The sequence below is a fragment of the Mirounga angustirostris genome, unplaced genomic scaffold, assembly GCF_029215605.1.
Source record: "Mirounga angustirostris isolate CCGP_5_RB_7025 unplaced genomic scaffold, mMirAng1.0.hap1 SCAF_5, whole genome shotgun sequence".
Taxonomy (NCBI): Eukaryota; Metazoa; Chordata; class Mammalia; order Carnivora; family Phocidae; genus Mirounga; species Mirounga angustirostris.
In genome coordinates, this window is record NW_026991713.1 from 36513407 (window position 1) to 36532172 (window position 18766).

Genomic DNA, 18766 nt, shown 5'->3' on the forward strand with positions numbered 1-18766 from the left:
GGAGATCAGAACTACTGAGTTTCTGGAAAGGGGAATAATTTACTACATAGTTCCCAGAAAAGTGATCTCCAAATCACTGTCCTGTGATTTTTTTTTTCCTCCCCAGGTTCACTGAAAGTTCAGGATACCCTTCCAATTAATTTTATTCTAAACTTTTTTCTTTCTTGCTTCCTTCCTTCCTTCCTGAACTGGAAGAACTTGGCACACAAAATCATTATACAAGAAGTTTTACATCCATGGTGTTTTTGACTATTACAATCTATAAACCAATAGTAAAGAGATGGTCTGCTATGACACTTAAAAAAAGCATTATTAAAATGGGATCCTACACTGCCATTTTCCAATAGGAAAAAAATCAAGTTCATTAAGGTATGAATTCTAATGTGGAGCACCTTTTTATAAAGAAGCATTAGAAAAGATGGTCTGAGGAGCACCTAGGTGGCTCAGTGGGTTAGGCTTCTGTCTTCAGCTTAGGTCACGATCCCAGGGTCCTGGGATTGAGCCCTGCATCAGGCTCCCTGCTCAGCAGGGAGTCTGCTTCTCACCTCTCCCTCTGCCCCACTCCCCCTGCTTGTGCTCACCCTCACTCTTTCTCAAATAAATAAAATCTTTATTTTTTTAAAGATTTTATTTATTTGTTTGACAGAGAGAGAGAGACAGCGACAGAGGGAACACAAGCAGGGGGAGTGGGAGAGGGAGAAGCAGGCTCCCCACTGAGCAGAGAGCCCGACTTGGGGCTCAATCCCAGGATCCTGGGATCATGACCTAAGCCGAAGGCAGACGCTCAACGACTGAGACACCCAGGCACCCCATAAATAAAATGTTTAAAAGAAAAAGAAAAAATGGTTTGAATATAAACTCTACTGATGTTCTACATGCTTGCTGTACTATTTTCCTAAAATGTAGAATTATAATTACAAAATGTGGACAATGATTAATATTTTATATAAGGCAAAAGGATGTTTGATTAGTAGATAGGGAATCTCTCTAAATGTGGCTTTTCACAGTTGGTAGCCAGCAGCTTTGGCAGGTGAATCACAGTCAGCAGGGGTGTCAAGGTTAATGGCAGCACAAAGGTACACTTATTGTATCAGACTGATAGGCAGGCTTAGGCTGGGCCACAGTATCTCTGAGGAGAACGTCTAGTAAAGGCCTCTAAAAAGACCTGAAACAATTTCTGTCCTTTACCAGAAGAGGTTTACCTTCTCTATTTGGCTCCCACCCTTCTCAATATTAATGCAGGCTGTATTTTTAATTCTCCAAAAACTTTTGTTGCTTTTACTTTGTGTAAGGTTCACTTCCTTTGGGTTTGGTGGTTTCAGGTTTCCAAATTTTTTTAAAAAAAATTAAAGCTTCAAAAAGTGCAATGAACATTTATATATGCACTACTTAGATTCACCTATCACTACTATATTGCTACATTCATTTTAACCATCCATCCATCTTTATTATTATTATTGCTGATCCATTTGGAAGTAATTACAAATGTCATGACTCTTCATCCCTAAATGCTTCAGCAAGTAGATCCTAGGAACAAGATATGCTCTTACATAACTCATCCCTAAATCCTTCAGCAAGTAGATCCTAGGAATAAGATATGCTCTTACATAACTGCAATAATCAAGTTTAGTAATTTAACATTGATCAAATATTGTTATCTATTATATAGTCTATATCGAAATTTCACCATTTGTCCTAACAATGCCTTTTATAGCTCCCCACCCTTTTTAAAAAGACATTTAATTTTTAAGAATATTTTTATTTTTGAGAGAGAGCGAGAACAAGTGTGGTGGGGGAGGGGCAGAGAGAGAAGCAGGCTCCCCAAAGAGCAGGGAGCCTGATGCAGGACTCGGTCCCAGGACCCTCGGATCATGACCTGAGCCAAAGGGAGATGCTTAACCAAATAAGCAACCCAGGTGCCCCCCCCCCACCTTCTTTAAGCATCCAATCTGGAATGGGGCATTAGTATCTCTAATCACATTTAATCTGGAACAGTTCAACTCTTCTTTGTCTTTCATGAAATTGATATATTTTTTTAAATTGAAGAACTGACATACAATATGCTATTAGTTTCAGGTATACAACACAGTAATTTAACATTTATACACATTACAAAATGGTCACCACAGTAAGTCTAGTTACCATCTGTCACCATAAGAAGTTGTTATATTTTTGACCATATTCCCTATGCTATACATTACATCCCTGTGTTTATATATTTTATAACTGAAAAATTGTACCACCTAATTCCCTTCAACTATTCTCTGCATCCTCCCGCTCCCTTTCCCTCTGGCAACCACCAATTTGTTCTCTGTATCTATGAGTCTTGTTTCTGTTTTGTTTGCTCATTTTTTTTTTTAGATTCCACATATAAGTGAAATCATATGGTGTTTATCTTTCTCCGACTTATTTCACTTAAAAGTTATTTCACTTATTTCACTTAAATTCATAATACCCTCTAGGTCCATGCATGTTGCAAATGGCAAGATTTCATGCTCTTTAATGGTTGAGTAATATCCCATTGTGTATATATACCATATCTTCTTTATCCATTCATCTATTTATGAACATTTAGGTGCTTCTACATCTTGGCTACTATAAATAATGCTATGATGAACACAGGGGTGCATAGGTCTTTTTGAATTAGTGTTTTCATTTTCCTTTTTTTCCCAGATAAATACCTAGAAGTGGAATTGCTGGATTGTATGGTAGTTCTATTTTTAATTTTTTTAAAGACTTATTTATTTTAGAGAGAGTGCTTGTGTGTGAGTGGGGGGAGGGGCAGAAGGAGAGAATCTTCAACCAGACTCCCCACTGAGCACAGAGCCCAACTTGGGGCTTGATCTCACAACCCATGAGATCATGACCTGAGTCAAAACCAAGAGTCACCAACCTAGCCACCCAGGCACCCATATTTTTAACTTTTTGAGGGACCTCATATTGTTTTCCATAGTAACTGCAGCAGTTTGCATTCCTACCAACAGTGCACAAGGCTTCCCTTTCTCCACGTCCTAGCCAACACTCTTTATTTCTTGTCTTTTTGATAACAGCCACTCTAACAGGTATGAGGTGATATCTCGTTGTGGTTTTAATTTGCATTTCCCTGATGGTTAGTGATGTTGAGCATCATTTCATGTCTGCTGACCATCTGTATGTTTTCTCTAAAAAAAAATCTATTCAGGTCCCCTGCCCATTTTTTAATCAGCTTGGGTTTTTTTGATATTGAGTTTATGAGTTCTTTATATATTTTGGATGTTAACCCCTTATCAGATACATCATTTGTGAGTATCTTCTCCCACTTGCAGGTTGCCTTTTCCTTGATGTTTGATGGTTCCCTTCATTATCTGACACTGACACATTTTGAAAAGGCCAGTTACCTGGATGTTTTCTCATGAGTAGATTCAAGTTACGCATTTTGGGCAGGAATATTACATACGTGATGCTATATCTTCTTCAAAGCATTGCATTATGAGGCAGATGATGTCAGTTTGTTCATTATTGGTGATGCTAACTTTGAAGGCTGATCTACTTTTTGAAATGAATTAACAATCTGTGGGAGGTACTGTGAGTCTGTGTAAATACCCTGTTCCCCCACAAATGTTTTACCCAATGGTTTTAATCCCTTGATGATTCTCCTGTGAATCAATTATTACCATGGTGGTTGCAAAAAGCAGCCAGAATTTACTTATGGGTATAATGCAAATGTTAAAGGAATTCAATCTATATCACTTATGGATATATTACCACATGGAAGAGGTCATGAGCTCTCTACCCTTGTTGGCTTTCCCGTGGAATAATTCCTGCCCTCTCACCTGTATTTAAACCACCTGGTGATTATTCTTAGCTCTGATAAATCTCTGATTTAACATCCAAAGATCAGTTTACTTGGCCTCTCCACATGTGCTCACTCCTTTAGCCTCATCTCTCACTGCTGCTTTTCCTGCTGGCTTTGTACTCCAGCAGTGTTTAGTTCAGAATCATGTTTCTCATATCTGTGTGTTTTTGCACAAGCAACCCCACCCCAGCACCTGCAATTAATTCTTTGCTCCCTACTTGCCCACCTTGTCTGCTTGATGAACTCCTACACATTCCTTCAAGACCAAACTAAGGCATATCCTTTGTGAAATCTTCACAGGCAAAGTGAGTTGCTCCTTTCTCTATGCTTCCATCCTATTTTATATATGTGTCTATTGTTGTAGGTTCATGCTATATTATAATTACTTGTTTTCTTTCTAAACGGGTTATATCTTAATTATCTTTGTAGCCCCAGAGTTTATACTGTTCTTAACACATGGGAGATTTTTCAGTGTAAGTGTTTGTTGATGAATAACTAAATCATTTTGGTCTCAAAAGTTTTCCTTTTGCTGTTCCATTTTGGAAACGTATCTAAGAATATTTTTCTAAATTATCCTTTACTGCTCTTTTTTTAAATTTAATTTTATTATGTTATGTTAGTCACCACACAATACATCATTAGTGTCTGATGTAGTGATCCATGACTCACTATTTTCGTATAACACCCAGTGCTCCATACAGTACATGCCCTCCTTAAAACCCATCACCAGGCTAACCTATCCCCCCCCACCCCTCCCCTCTAAAACCCTCAGTTTGTTTCTTGGAGTCCACAGTCTCTCATGGTTCGTGCCCCCTCCGATTTCCTCCCCTTCATTTCTCCTTTACTACTCTTACCTATCTTGCAAGATGGTGGGTAAAAAGGCTGAGAAGAAACCTGAAACCAAAGCTGATCCTGGTGGCAAGGTTAAGAAGGGTAACCTCAAGGCTATAACACCAAAGAAGGAGAAATCCTGTCCTAGTCAGAGGAATTGGCAGATATTCCTGATCGGTTATGTATTCCAGAAAGACCATATACAAAAGGAAGTATTCAGCAGCTAAACTCTGGGCTGAGAAGAAAAAGAGAAGGTTCTTGCTACTGTCACTAAACCAGTTGGTGGTGACAAGAACGGTGGTACCCAAGTGGTTAAACTTCATAAAATGCCTAGATATTATCCAACTGAAGATGCACCTTGAAAGATGCACTGTGTGCTGAGGCACAGTAAAAAACCTTTCAGGCAGCATGTGAGAAAACTGTGAGCAAGTATCACTCCTGGGACCATTTTGATCATCCTCACTGGGTACCACAGAGGCAAGAGGGTGGTTTCCCTGAAGCAACTGAGCAGTGGCTTGCTACTTGTGACTGGGCCTCTGGCCCTCAGTTGAGTTTCTCTGTGTTGAGTTTCTCTGTGTAGAACACACCAGAAATTTGTCATTGCCACCTCCACCAAAATTGATCTCAACAGTGTGAAAATCCCAAAACACCTCATTGATACTTACTTCAAGAAGAAGCTGTGTAAACCCATATCAGAAAGGTGAGATCTTCAACATAGAGAAGGAGAAATATGAGATCACACAGCAGTGCAAGGCTGATCAGAAAGCTGTGGACTTGCAAATTCTGCCAAAAATCAAAGCTGTTCCTCAGCTTCAGGGCTATCTATCTACACACTGTGTTTTCTCTCACAAATGGAGTTTATCCTCACAAATTGGTGTTCTAAATTTCTCACAAAGAACCTAATTAAATAACTTATCCATTAAAAAAATAAATTATCTTTTACTTACTTCCATTAAGGTTTTAGGTTAGTAGTTTTCAACTCTACCCATTCAACACTACAGCATCCTCATCAAATCATCAGTTTTATTGTCTTTATTTTACTTTATGTGAAATTAATTTCAATTATTTCAGTATTCATTATATAACACACAAGTTCTAGAAAATAAGCTTTTCTTTCTCTCTTCTTATAAACAAATAATCCAGCTCATTCTTTGTCTAGCAAATAATATCAATTCTGATGCTTTTAAAATCCAAAGGAGATATGTGCGTGTTTGCAATTGTGTGTTTGTATACATGCAGTATAAGCCAGGGGAAAGAGACAGAAAAGCAGAAAAGTAATTACCAATTGACAAAAGAAGGCAAAATGCTATGGACCATGAAGAAATTATGAAAACTGAGGTTTTCTGAAATTGGTGAGATACCCAAGTTTGGGACAGAAGATAAAGTTTGAAAATACCTAATCTCTCTTTTTACATTTAGGTAAAGCTAATCATTAGGATGTTAATATTTTAGACACTTTTCAAGTCTTATGAAAATGTTTTACAAAGAAGTAACTGAATATTACAAGAATTTTACTCAACTGTTTCATTCTAAGAAATTGATTCATTATAAACAGTATACCTGCTGATACAAGATAGTTGCTGTTCTGCCACAATTTATTATTTTCAGTGGTTAGAGAGTTAGGCTTAACTTTACTACAGAATCTAAACACTCTCCTTAAATAGACCTATATTTTATATTGGGCTGAAACAATATTGCCTATAAGTGGTTAGAGCTATACAAAAATGAAAGATCCAGCAGGGGACTGTTTTGAATAAAAAGTCTTCAAAATATAAGAACAGAATCATTGCTTCTTCCCCACTTCCTCTCTCCATGTTTCTTGGTGTTAACATGTAAAGTGGCATTTAAAAAAACATATGGGGTTTATAATGGAAATATTAGATGACTGCAAACTGCATCACTGAGATGACAAATGCTTGAAGACAGTGGACCTCAACTGGGGGTGGGGAGTAGGGATTTTGCCCCCCAGGGAATTTTTGGCAATGTCTGGAGACTCTCTCTTTTAATTAATAATTTTTTTTCTACCAGTGGGGTGCTCCTGCTGACATTTAGTGGGTAGAGATCAGGGATGCTGCTAGACATCCTTCAATGCACAGGACAGCCTCCCACAACAAAGACTTATCCAAATGTCAATACTGCTGCCAAATCCTGCTCTAAGAGAAAATGTCCAATGCTGTCTTTCACAACTGACGATAGGAATTACGGACTAAGCCTGTAAGCTGCGCATAAGCCACTTATATATCTAGTACACGGAGCTCTGGTCTCCTTTGGAATTATAATTTGTTTGGGAATGTTTTCTGTTTACTTCCATACGTTTAACATGATTTCTTGTAACTAAAAATATATCCAGAGCACATTAAGAGATTTTCTAGACACTTTATTACTACATAGTTTTGAATACTAAGAGATCTGCTTTAAAAGATTAGAAACACATCAAAGCATTCACCATACTTTCCACTATATATCAATAAATGATTATAAATTTAGTCCAGGATCTTTCAAGTATTGTGGTATATTTAACATTTTAAACTTAAATGGTTTGGTATTTTTCAGTGCCTACTTTTTAGTGCTTGCATGTGAAAATTAATTTCATTTAGAACCATACACAAATCTCTTTTTACTGAGCTTGTCAAACTTTAATTTGAGCATGGATACTTCACAATGTGGGAGAAAAATATTAGGAATCTGTATTGGATTGAAAACATAACTTTGGTTTAGGTTTCTAACAACTCTGACCTGACAGATAAAACTTTCTCAATTCCTCTTGCTTAAAATTCAAATAAATCCCCCACCCACAAAACATGTATTCATCTGTTTCCTTCCTTTCACCAGTATATCCTTTTAAATATTGGTTACGTTGCTATTATGTTGTTCTGTATCTTCTTCCCCCAAAGTCTTCCAGCTTGGGTTTCTTGTTCCTTTTTGTCTTCTAACCCATTTTGTCTGACATATTTATTCTTAATGAGCTTAAAGAGTGTTATGAGAAAATCAGTAGGGCACTATTACTGCCTTTATTAACTAATACAAAGAATAATTTAAGACTGATTTTACATGGTGATACTTATCTACATTAGTCTTTTTTTTTTTTTCTGTTTTTCATTTCACTTCTCAGTATAGTGGTGGTTAACAGTTGAGGTTTTGGGGCGCCTGGGTGGCTTAGTCGTTAAGCGTCTGCCTTCGGCTCAGGTCATGATCCCAGGGTCCTGGGATCGAGCCCTGCATCAGGCTCCCTGCTCAGCGGGAAGCCTGCTTCTCCTTCTCCCACTCCCCCTGCTTGTGTTTCTGCTCTCACTGTGTCTCTCTCTGTCAAATAAATACATAAAATCTTAAAAAAAAAAAAATTAAAAAAAAAACAGTTGAGGTTTTGATGTTAGCTGAATCTGTGCTCAAGTTCCACCTCTACTACTTGCTAGCCCTTTGACCCTGGGAAAATGACTTGCCTTTTTCTACACCTCTCTTTCTAGATCATTACATTGGGAATAATGATAGAATCTACCATAAGTGTTTCCGTGAAGAGTAAATGAGATAATGTTGTGATGTTCTTGCACAATAACTACCACACAGCAAGTGCTTAGTAACTATTAGCTATTATTAATATTTCTGTCAGAGGTGCCTGGGTGGCTCAGTTGGTTAAGCATCTGACTCTTGGTTTCATCTCAGGGTCGCCCTGCATGGGGTGATTGAGCCCCACATCAGATTCCATACTCAGTGGGGAGTCTACTCCAGATTCTCTCTGACCCTCCCTGCCCACACCCTGCTCTCTCTTTCTCTTATCAGTCATATAATAAGCATATTAAGGAACATTTACTACGGTTACTATTAAAGACAAACTTGGGAAGAGAAAGCTATCAGGAAGGATAAGTAACATTTTTTCTGGATTTTTTGCTGTTTAGTTTTTGCCAAAGGATAATATATTTTTAGTTTAAGTAAAAACTTAGTTCTTCATCTGTGAAAGTAATGCTGAGGTTTGTGTTCTTGACATTACTGCAAGATATAAAATTGAGATACGGAATTAAGATGTACACTAAATAAGACTGATTGGAAGGAAAACCAGTCTGATTTATTAAAAACATTTTTTAAAAAACCCAGAAATAAAATAACTAGGATAAAAGTTGTCTATTCTCATTCATTTATGTAAGACTAGAAGGATCTTCATTTGGTGACTAAATAAAAATATTGACAAGAGTCATATCAATTGTTATTACATAGAACATATACAAAGATCAGAATAATAAAAACTATACATAAAGTATAATAATATTAATTACAATAACATTAATATAATAGTATCCTAATACATATCTATAATATATAATAAAAACTATATACAAAATTTAACTCATACTATTTTGATTGCATTTACTATGTAAAAACATTGTGCTTGGTATTTTACAAATCATATGAGTCAGAAATGCTTTTGAATAGCCATTTCATAGAGGAGGAATCTGATTAAAAACAGTCTAATTGTTTTAAATAATAAAACAACTGGGGAGTAAGTGACAAATGGTACAATAAATAATACCCTTTAGCTTTGATATAATGTAATCACACCTGTACTACTTTTTCAAGAAATCCATCTCATTCCTTTAACCATCTATTTTATTCTTTATTTCAATTTATAACCAATTCAAAATACCAGAGTGGGGCATTTGGGTGGCTCATCAAGTGTCCAACTCTTGATTTTGGTTCAGGTCATGATCTCAGGATTGTGAGAAGGAGCCCTGCGTCTGGCTCCACTCTGGGCATGACCTGCTTAAGATTCTCTCTCCCTCTCTCTGCCCCTCCCCCCTAAACAAACAAAAAACCCAAACCAACAAACACAAAAACCCAAAATACCAGAGTGGTCCAAGTTCAACTTAATACTTTAGTCAATAACTCTGAATTGAAAGTTTATTTTTTTCCTCAGGGTTAGAATATTTATTACTACTAGCCAACTAGCTTACCATTTTATCTTCAACATTAGGTTCTCAATTATTAGCTTGAGCCTCCTCTATGATGTCACCACTTCTCAGCATTCTCCCTTTCATAAAGGCTTTTGAATTTTAAGATTTTTGATTTTAATTAGTTATACAGTCTTTAAATAAATGCAGTTTATTGTCTTATTGCTCTTGCTTTACTTATAATTCCCATTTGTTCTGTTATCTTGTTTTTTAACTGTTTTGATTTGAGAACTGGTACCTGGTACCTGAATAAACCTAAGGGGGAGTCTCTCTAGAGATGTAGGACAGCAAACCATCCACACTGACAGGAAAGATGAACTTGGAATAAAGGTAATGGAGGTATGGTCTCAATATAATTAGATGTTTTTCACAAATGGAAGAAAAGTAGAAGGTAAATTATTTTGTATCCTCTCAACTCATTACCCCATAGAAGTTCTCCTGTTTTGTTTTGTTTTTTTATGAAAACAACAATCATATACTGACCTTGGACTCATCTAATCCAAGCTTCTTTAGAGACTTTCTGACATAGTCCAGAAAGGAAGAGGATTTTGAATACATTTTACCCACGTGCCGATCACTGCAAAATAAAAGTGAATCACTTTTTAGTTTTTCCAATTTATAGATGATTTTAAATTCAATCATGAAATATTTTTAAATACTTTGTGTATATGGCACAAGCTTCAGATTTGACAAAGATGTAGTAATATTTTTGTAAACATTTTTAAATTACATATTATAAAGTGTTTAAGATCTGCTTCTGAGAATTCCTTCAACATACAGCAGTGGAAAACAATATTTGAATACTATAAGAAAGAACTTGTAAACTTACAATATTAAAAAGCTTCATTTTTAAAGAGAACTATAGGTCTTTCAAAAGTTTCCACTATGCTACAAAACACATTTAATTTTACTGGCAACATTATAGTGCATATTTCACTGCAACACCTGCTAATGGTGGCGATAATTCAACAGCTATGCAAAGAGAACTCCTTCAGTGCCAGCCATTAAAGCACCATATGCTGAGTTGGGTCTGACTTGATCTCATTTGTGCCCTGCAGATTTTCACCACAGTTTAAACAAAATATGAGATGGTTTTAAATTTAAATAATGAAATATGAGAATATCACATCGCACAACTTTGGTTGCAACTGAGGTAGAATATAAAAATCAAGGGAATAAAAAATTCACCACTTCCAAGTTATCAAAAACAATGAATAAAGCCTCACTTACTACTCTTGGCAGTATAAATATTAATCCCTCTGATTAATTAGACATGAAGATCTATCAATTCTTCCTTTGAAATGTATCTCAAATATATTCTTTCTGCTCCATTTCTAGATGGCCACCTCAATTCTACTTATGATTATCTCGAGTCCTAATTATTGTAGCTACTTACTATTTAAGCCTGAAGTCTGTCCTCTTCATTTCTGCCTGCACTGTCATATTTTCTTAGAGGAACATTTTTATTTACTACTTCCCTGCTCAAAAAACTTTCAATACCTTTGCCATTTCTTGGGATAAATTTGAAACTCCTTAGTTAAGTGATCAGGGACCACTATTTTCTGGCTATTCCCACATTTTCCCATTATAATCCAGAATTCAGTTTTCCTGCTCATTGTTTCAGACTATTCTCCACTGTTATGTCTTGGTGCATTTGCTCAATCACTTCCTAATGGATTATAAGGTTCTCCACTCTCTTCTTCAGCTCAGTTAAACTAGAGTCCCCCTATATGAACAAGCTCAAATTATGTATTCTTTTTGGTAACATGACTAGCAATAATCCTTTCTAATTTTGAATTTCTATAGCCTGTATCCTTCTTCCATTCATTTGTTATAACATCACTGCTTTTAAATAATAGCTGTTTGAATAGATATAGGTTCCAGGAAACAGAAATTATATCTAAGTTTCTGTGTAATTCTCAGATCCTACACATACTTATCTTACATGTAACAGATATCATATAATAGATAATGTACATCTTACCTACTACAGGTGGTGAAAATAGAAGCAGTAAGACCAATTAGAAAGTTATTACAATAATCTAGAGGAGAGTTTGGACCTGGGTGGTGACCTTGAGTATGGTGAGAAGCAAGAGAATTTTACATATATTTTAATGGTACAGAGTACAAAATTGTTGAAGGACTGTATCTAGGCAGTGTGAGAAAGAGAGACGTCAACGCTGCCTCCAAGATTTCTAGCCCGAGCAATGCGAAGAATATGATTGTTATTAACTGGACTATAGTTTGGGATTCATCAGCATATAGATGGTATTTAAAGCCATGAGACATAAGATCACCTAGGTAGTAAGTATAGATTAAAAAAAAAATAAATAAAGGCACTCCAACAATTAGAGCTCTGAAAGAAGAAGAGGAATCAGCAAAATAAACCAAAAAAAAAAAAAAAAGAGAGAAAGGGGAAAATGTGTCTTATGAAGGACTTTGCTTACAATACGAGAGAAAAAAGATCTTCACTTGAGTGGTAAATTGTGTAAAATACTGATGACAGACCAAGTAAGATGGTTGAGAACTGACAATGGGATTTAGAAACATGGGTCATTAGTGCCCCTGAAAGAGTGGTTTGATGGAGTGATAGAAGTAAAATCTGATTGGAACTCACGAGAAAAAGTAAAAGAAATTGGCAGCATTTTCAAGGAGTTTTCCAGTAAAGAAAAGAACAGATAAAAGAGAGTTGAAAGGGAATATGGGGTCCCAAAAGGATTTTCAGAATCTATGCTCTTAAGCACTCTGTACATCGTTTTATTTAAAAAAACTAAAAAATGGCCATCGAGGAACTCACTAGGTGGTACAGGAGTAGACACAAACAACTAATTGTACTATCAGGTTCGATCAGAACAGTAAATCACTGATTAAATCCTATGGGAGAAGAGAAGAGGGTGAGAAGGAGAAAAGAAAAATATCACAGAGATGTCTTCCAAACTGGGTTTTAAAGAGTGCTTAGATTTTACCGGCCAGAAGCTGTGGAAGGAAAGGGTGGCAGAAATGGGGAGGATATTCCATGTAGCTACAGGAACTTCAAGGAAGCATACCAGATATAAAATTAATTGCATGAGAAACAATGAATAATCCAGTGTGGCAGGACAGTGTGCATGGGCAGCTGTTTGGGGTGCAGAGGGGGAAAAAATGGGGTGATGGATTAGGCTGCAAAGGATCTTAGTGACAGCTCAGAAATGGCCTTGAATGCCATAATAAGGATATTTTATTGTTTGAATATAAAGAAGAGGAATTATCAAACATTTTGAAGTTAGAAAAGTGACATGACTGTTTCTGAAAGACAAATGATGGGACTTGAAGAACAAATTAAAAGGGGGCCCTCTGTCAGAATAAAGCATGGTCAGCATGCTAAAAAGGAATTAGTATTCATTCCTTTAATAAAAGTGAATGCAGTAGATCTAATTAAAATTCTACTCAAGTGACTCCAACACCACCCACATGTTTTTCCAAAAATACAATTGCAAGAACATGGTTTACATGTAGCACTTTCCAAAGAGGCAACATTAGTGTAGGAAATTTTAGGAAAATGTGAAGTAGATGTATACCAAATAAATGAAAACAAGCACATGCAGGACAGAAAGTGACAAAATCCAGTTTCTCCATCACTACAAAATTCTTATAAAATTAATTATTTTGTGCCTTTTTTATGCTAACACATATTGGAAGACTTGAGATCCACAACATAAAATGTTACTAAAAATGGCAAATGGTTAAGGGAACTCCAAAAATCTTCAAACTCCTCTGAAATTTAAAAGACCAGACTTCCTAAATTCAATTTAGCCACACATTATGGATTAAGTAATCAGTTTTAATTTTGTGAGTCAGTTTTTGTGATCTGGTTTATAACTTTTCTATTTGACTATAGCAAAATCAAACCAAAATTAAACTAGGTAATATATAAAGGTATCAAAAATTATAATATTTATTGTACAGCTGTATACCATACTCATTATGAAAGAGAATAACTGTGAGTAAAGTGTATATATTTCCCGTGCTCTCTTTCTAGGTGTTTGAAGAGATTTTTACACAATGAAATTCCTTCTTTGACATTTTATTCCCCTTGGAAAGTTTCCAGATAAGGACTAATTATAAAATCAAGAGTTTTCTATAAATTATTGAGTTTGAACATAAATGTTAATGCTCAATCATAATTAAAATTAATAGAGTAAAAATGCTATTATTTAAGTCCATGAAAAAGTTTACTTCTAATCTTAGGCTATGAACAATTACACTTAAACTTTTAGAATAATGTTTCAGATAGTCTAAAAGTACATATCACTTGCACACTATTTTAGTTAACAAGAAAACAAATTAACCAAAATGAGAAAGAAGTAATAAGGTAATCTTATTTTCTGTCTTTAGCATTCATACTTTTTTTAAATTGAGGTATAATTGACATATAACGTATTAGTTTCAGGTATACAAGGTAATGATTTGTTTTTTGTAAACACTGCGAAATGATCACAAGTCTAGTTAACATGCATCATAGTTACAAAAACATTTTTTTTTTCTGGTGATGAAAACTTAAGATTTACTCTTAGCAACTTTTAGTAAGCAATATAGTATTATTAATAAACAATAGTCACCATGATGTATATTATAATCCCATGACTTACTTATTTTATAATTGCAAGTTTGTACCTTTTGACCCTCTTTACCCATTTTGACCACTCCCCACCTGCCTCTTCTCTGGCAACCACCAATGTGTTCTGTGTATCTACAAGCTCGGTTTTTTGTTTTGTTTTGTGTTGTTTTGCTTTTTTTAGATTCTACATGTAAGTAAAATCATACGGTATTTATTTTCTCTACCTAATTTCACTTAGTATAATGATACCCTCAAGGTCCATCCATGTTATTAGAAATGGAAGATTCCATTCTTTTTTATGGCTGAGTAGTATTCCATTGTGTGTGTGTTTATCCATTCATCCATCAGTGGACACTTAGGTTGTTTCCATATCTTGGCTATTGTAAATCATGCTGCAATGAACATAAGGGTGCAGGTGTCTTTTCAAATTAATGTTTTCATTTTCTTCAGATAAATACCCAGAAGTAAAAATTGTTGGATCATATGGTAGTTCTATTTTTAATTTTTTGAGGAATCTCCACACTTTTCCATAGTGGCTGTACCAATTTATACTTCCACCAACAGTGCACAGGGTTCCCCTTTTTCCACATCCTCACCAACACTTATTTCCTGTCTTTTTGGTAGCACTCGTTCTAACAGCTGCGAGATGGTATCTCATGGTGGTTTTGATTTGCATTTCCCTACTGACTAGTGAGGTCGAACATTCTTTCACATGCCTGTTGGTGATCTGTATGTCTTCTTTGAAAAGATGTGTATTCAGGTCCTCTACCCATGTTTTAATTGGATTGTTTGTATTTTTGCTATTGAGCTGTATGAGTTTTTATGTATTTTGGATATTAACCCCTTACCTGGATATAGGACTTGCAAACATTCAGTAGGTTGCCTTTATATTTTGCTGATCATTTCCTTTGCTGTGCAGAAATTTCTTAGTTTTATATAGTCCCACTTGTTTTTGCTTTTGTTGCCTTTGCTTCTGGAGTCAGATCCAAAAATTTACTGCCAAAACTGATGTCAAGGAGTTTATTGCCTGTCTTCTCCTAAGAGTTGTATGGTGTCAGGTTTACATTTAGGTCTTTAATCCATTTTTGAGTTAATTTTTGTGTCTGGTGTAAGACAGTAGTCTAGTTTTATTCTTTGGCATGTTAACTGTCCAGGGTTACTGAAGAGACTGTCTTTTCCTCATTGCTATTCATACTGCCTTTGTCATAAATTAATTGACCATATATGCATAGGTGTTTATCCATGAACTCTCTAGTCTGTTCCATTGTGCTATGTGCCTATTTTTATGCCAACACCATGCTGTTTTGATTATTATAGCTTTATAATATAGTCTGAAATCAGGGAGCATAATGCCTCCAGCTTTGTTTTTCTTTCTCAAGATGGCTTTGACTACCATTCTATATAAATTTTAGTATTATTTTCTATTTCTGTGAAAACTTCCATTGGAATTTTGATAGGGATTGCACTGAATCTGTAGATTGCTTTTGGTAGTATGGCCATTTTTACAATATTAATTCTTCCAATTTATGAGCATGGAATATCTCTCCATTTATTTGTGTATTCTTCAGTTTCTTTCATCAATATCTTATAGTTTAAAGTGCACAGGTCTTTGGCCTCCTTGGTTAAATTTATTCTTATTTTATACATCTTGATGCAATGCCAAATGGTATCATTTTCTTCTCATTCTGATAGTTCATTGTTAGTGTGTAAAAACTTAACAACCTTTTGTATATTGATTTTATATCCTGCAACTTTACTGAATTCATTTATTAGTACTAATAGTTTTTGGTAGAATCTTCAGGGTTTTCTCTCTATAAAATTCATGTCAACTGCAAATAGTGACAGTTTTACTTCTTCCTTTCCAATTTGGGTGTCTTTTATTTCTTTTTCTTGCCTTACTTCTCTGGCTAGGAATTCTAATACTATGTTGAATAAAAGTGCTGAGAGTGGGCACCCTTCTCTTATTCCTGATCTTAGAGGAAAAGTTCTAAGCTTTTCACTATTGAATATGATTATTAGCTGTAAGTTTGTCATATATGGCCTTTATTACATTGAGGTACATTTCCTCTATACCCACTTTGTCGAGAGTTTTTATCAAAAATGATGTTCAATTTTGTCAAATGTTTTTTCTACATCTATTGAGATTATTGTATGATTTTTACACTTCATTTTGTTAATGTGGTTGACTTTAGTATCCTTGCTGGACAGAGATTCCAATCAAGTTAACCTTGATTTACAGTCCTAATAAAAAGATCTGTGCAACTCAAATCATATTAAAAATATTCCAAAAAATGTAAATAAGCAGCATGGGATAGTGAAAATATTTATGGACTATGAATTTAGTCCTAATCTTAGTTTTTCAGGCTCTATGACTTTAGGCAAGCTTTAACTACTTGTATCTTAATTTTTCTATCACTATAGTGAAGTGACTATAATAGATGCTGTGAGTATAACATGCTGCTCAACTAAGCCTGGGGTGTAGCCTAATAAGAAATTAAAATTTTATTGCTATTGAACACAAACATGTAAGTATTTATACAATATGTATAAACTACACAGAATGTCAGTAAAATGAACCCTTGTACCCAATATCAAACTTAAAAAATAGAACATAACAGGATATTGAAATCCCCATGTACCCCTTGTGTTTCTTCCCCACCTCATCTCCCTGACTACTCAAATGTCCCCCCTCCCATAAGAAACTACAATACTGAGTCTTGTTTGTGTTTATCATTCTTATATTTTTTATTGTTTATCATATATTTATGTTCCTAAATAATTATACAGTTGTGCTTGTTTGAATTATACAAATGGAACCATCCTGTAGAAGTTTTTCTATGACTTTTATATTCACAAGATTCGTCTACACTGATGCATGTAGTTGTAATTAATACATTTTCACTGTGGCACAGTATTCTACTACAATTTATCCATTCTCTTATTAATGAACTTTTGGTTCCTAGATTTTTGCTCTTATAAATATTGCTGCTATTGGTCATTCTTGTAGATGTCTCTGGGAGCACATGTACAAGAGTTTCTAGGATATATACTTAGACATGCTGAGACAGTATTTTCAACGTTAGTAGGTAAAACTAACTAGGCAACTAGGCATTTTCAACTTTATTGGGTGGTGCTAACTTGTTTTCCAAAGGACTGAAAACGAACTTTCTTCCCTCTCACCAGCAATGTGGACGGTTCTAGGTGATCTACGTTCTTGCTATCATTTGATAGTGTCAATCTTCTAAATTTTTGCTTAATGGTCTGAATTGGAAATACCTAAATTCTCCTTTTGTGTTTCTCCTTTACTCCCACAACAGTTCTGACTAAGGGCACACTCACAATGCTTCTGACACTGGATGTGGGTTAAAGGCTCAGTCCTACTAGATTGCTTCCCCACTTCAGATGCCAACTGCAAGTACTAGTTCCCTAGGTTACTTACAATGTCTGTCCAACCTGGCTATAAACTTTAGGTTCCCATGACTTTCTCCTCCCCCTCGGATTCAGTTATTTCCTAGAACAGTTCACAGAACCCAACACTTACATCTCCCAGTATATTAAAGGATATGATAAAGGATACAGATGGATAGCCAGAGGAAGAGATACATAGGGCAAGATCAAAAGACTAATCAAGTCTTTTCACTATTTTTCTTTAAAATAGGTTAGTTTTTCCACAAATTTGCAGGAATTATGTATTTTGGCTATTAGTCTATTTCTAGTTACAGGACTTGCAATTAGTTTCTACCAGTGGTTACTTTTCTTTCCACTCTTTCTATGACATCTGAAAACAGAAGTTCTTCATATTAATGTGACTGAGGGGCTCCTGGGAGGCTCAGTTGGTTAGGTGCCTGCCTTCGGCTTGGGTCATGGAGCCAGAAGGGAGTCTGCTTATCCCTCTCCGTCTGCCCCTCGCCCCACCTTCACTTGTGCTCTCTCTTGTGCGCATGCTCTCTCTCACTCTCTCTCAAGTAAATAAAATCTTTTAAAAAATATTAATGTGATTGAATTTTCAAACTTTAATTTTAAGATTTGCAGGTTTATATTGTTTGAGAAATCCTTCCCCTATCTCAAGATCATAAAGCTATTCTTCAATACTATCTTCTAAAAGTACTATAGTATCACCTTTCACAGTCAAATTTTTAACCCACTATGAATTGATTTTTGTGTTTGTTGTAAAGTAGGGGTTCAGATTAATCTTTTTTTGTGTAGTGAGCAGAATAATGGTCCACCAAAGATGTCCACATTCTAATCCCCAGAACCTTGCATATATCACATGGAAAGAGAAATTAAGGTTGCAGATGTAATTAAATTTTCTAATCTGCTGAGTTTAAAATAGAGAATTCTGGATTATCCAGGTGGCCCAAGGTAATTTTAAGGATCCTTTAAAGTGGAAGAGGGAGACAGAAAGGATGTCAGAATTATAGAAAGATTTAAAGATGCTATGCTGTGGGCTTTGAAGATTGAGGAAGGAGCCATAAGCCAAAGTATGCAGGGTCCTCTAAAAGTTGTCAAAGGTAAAGAAATGGATTATCCCTTAGAGCTCCCAGAAGAAATGCAGCCCTGAAG

At 35.4% G+C, this 18766-nt stretch overlaps 1 protein-coding gene and 1 pseudogene across 5 annotated transcripts in view; one reads left to right on the forward strand and one right to left on the reverse strand.

Annotated features, from left to right (window-relative positions):
* METTL25 (methyltransferase like 25) overlaps nucleotides 1-18766 on the reverse strand; it is a 158646-nt gene that overhangs the window by 57637 nt on the left and 82243 nt on the right. For 4 of the 5 annotated variants that reach the window (XM_064590833.1, XM_064590836.1, XM_064590835.1 and 1 more), the window contains exon 9: nucleotides 10090-10183. In XM_064590833.1, coding sequence (XP_064446903.1) covers nucleotides 10090-10183 — 94 coding nt within the window. Of the gene's footprint in view, nucleotides 1-887; nucleotides 8651-10089; nucleotides 10184-18766 lie in introns of those variants that run through there. The other variant, XM_045872894.3, reaches the window with a different exon arrangement.
* LOC123844956 (large ribosomal subunit protein eL6-like) lies at nucleotides 4993-5549 on the forward strand (annotated as a pseudogene).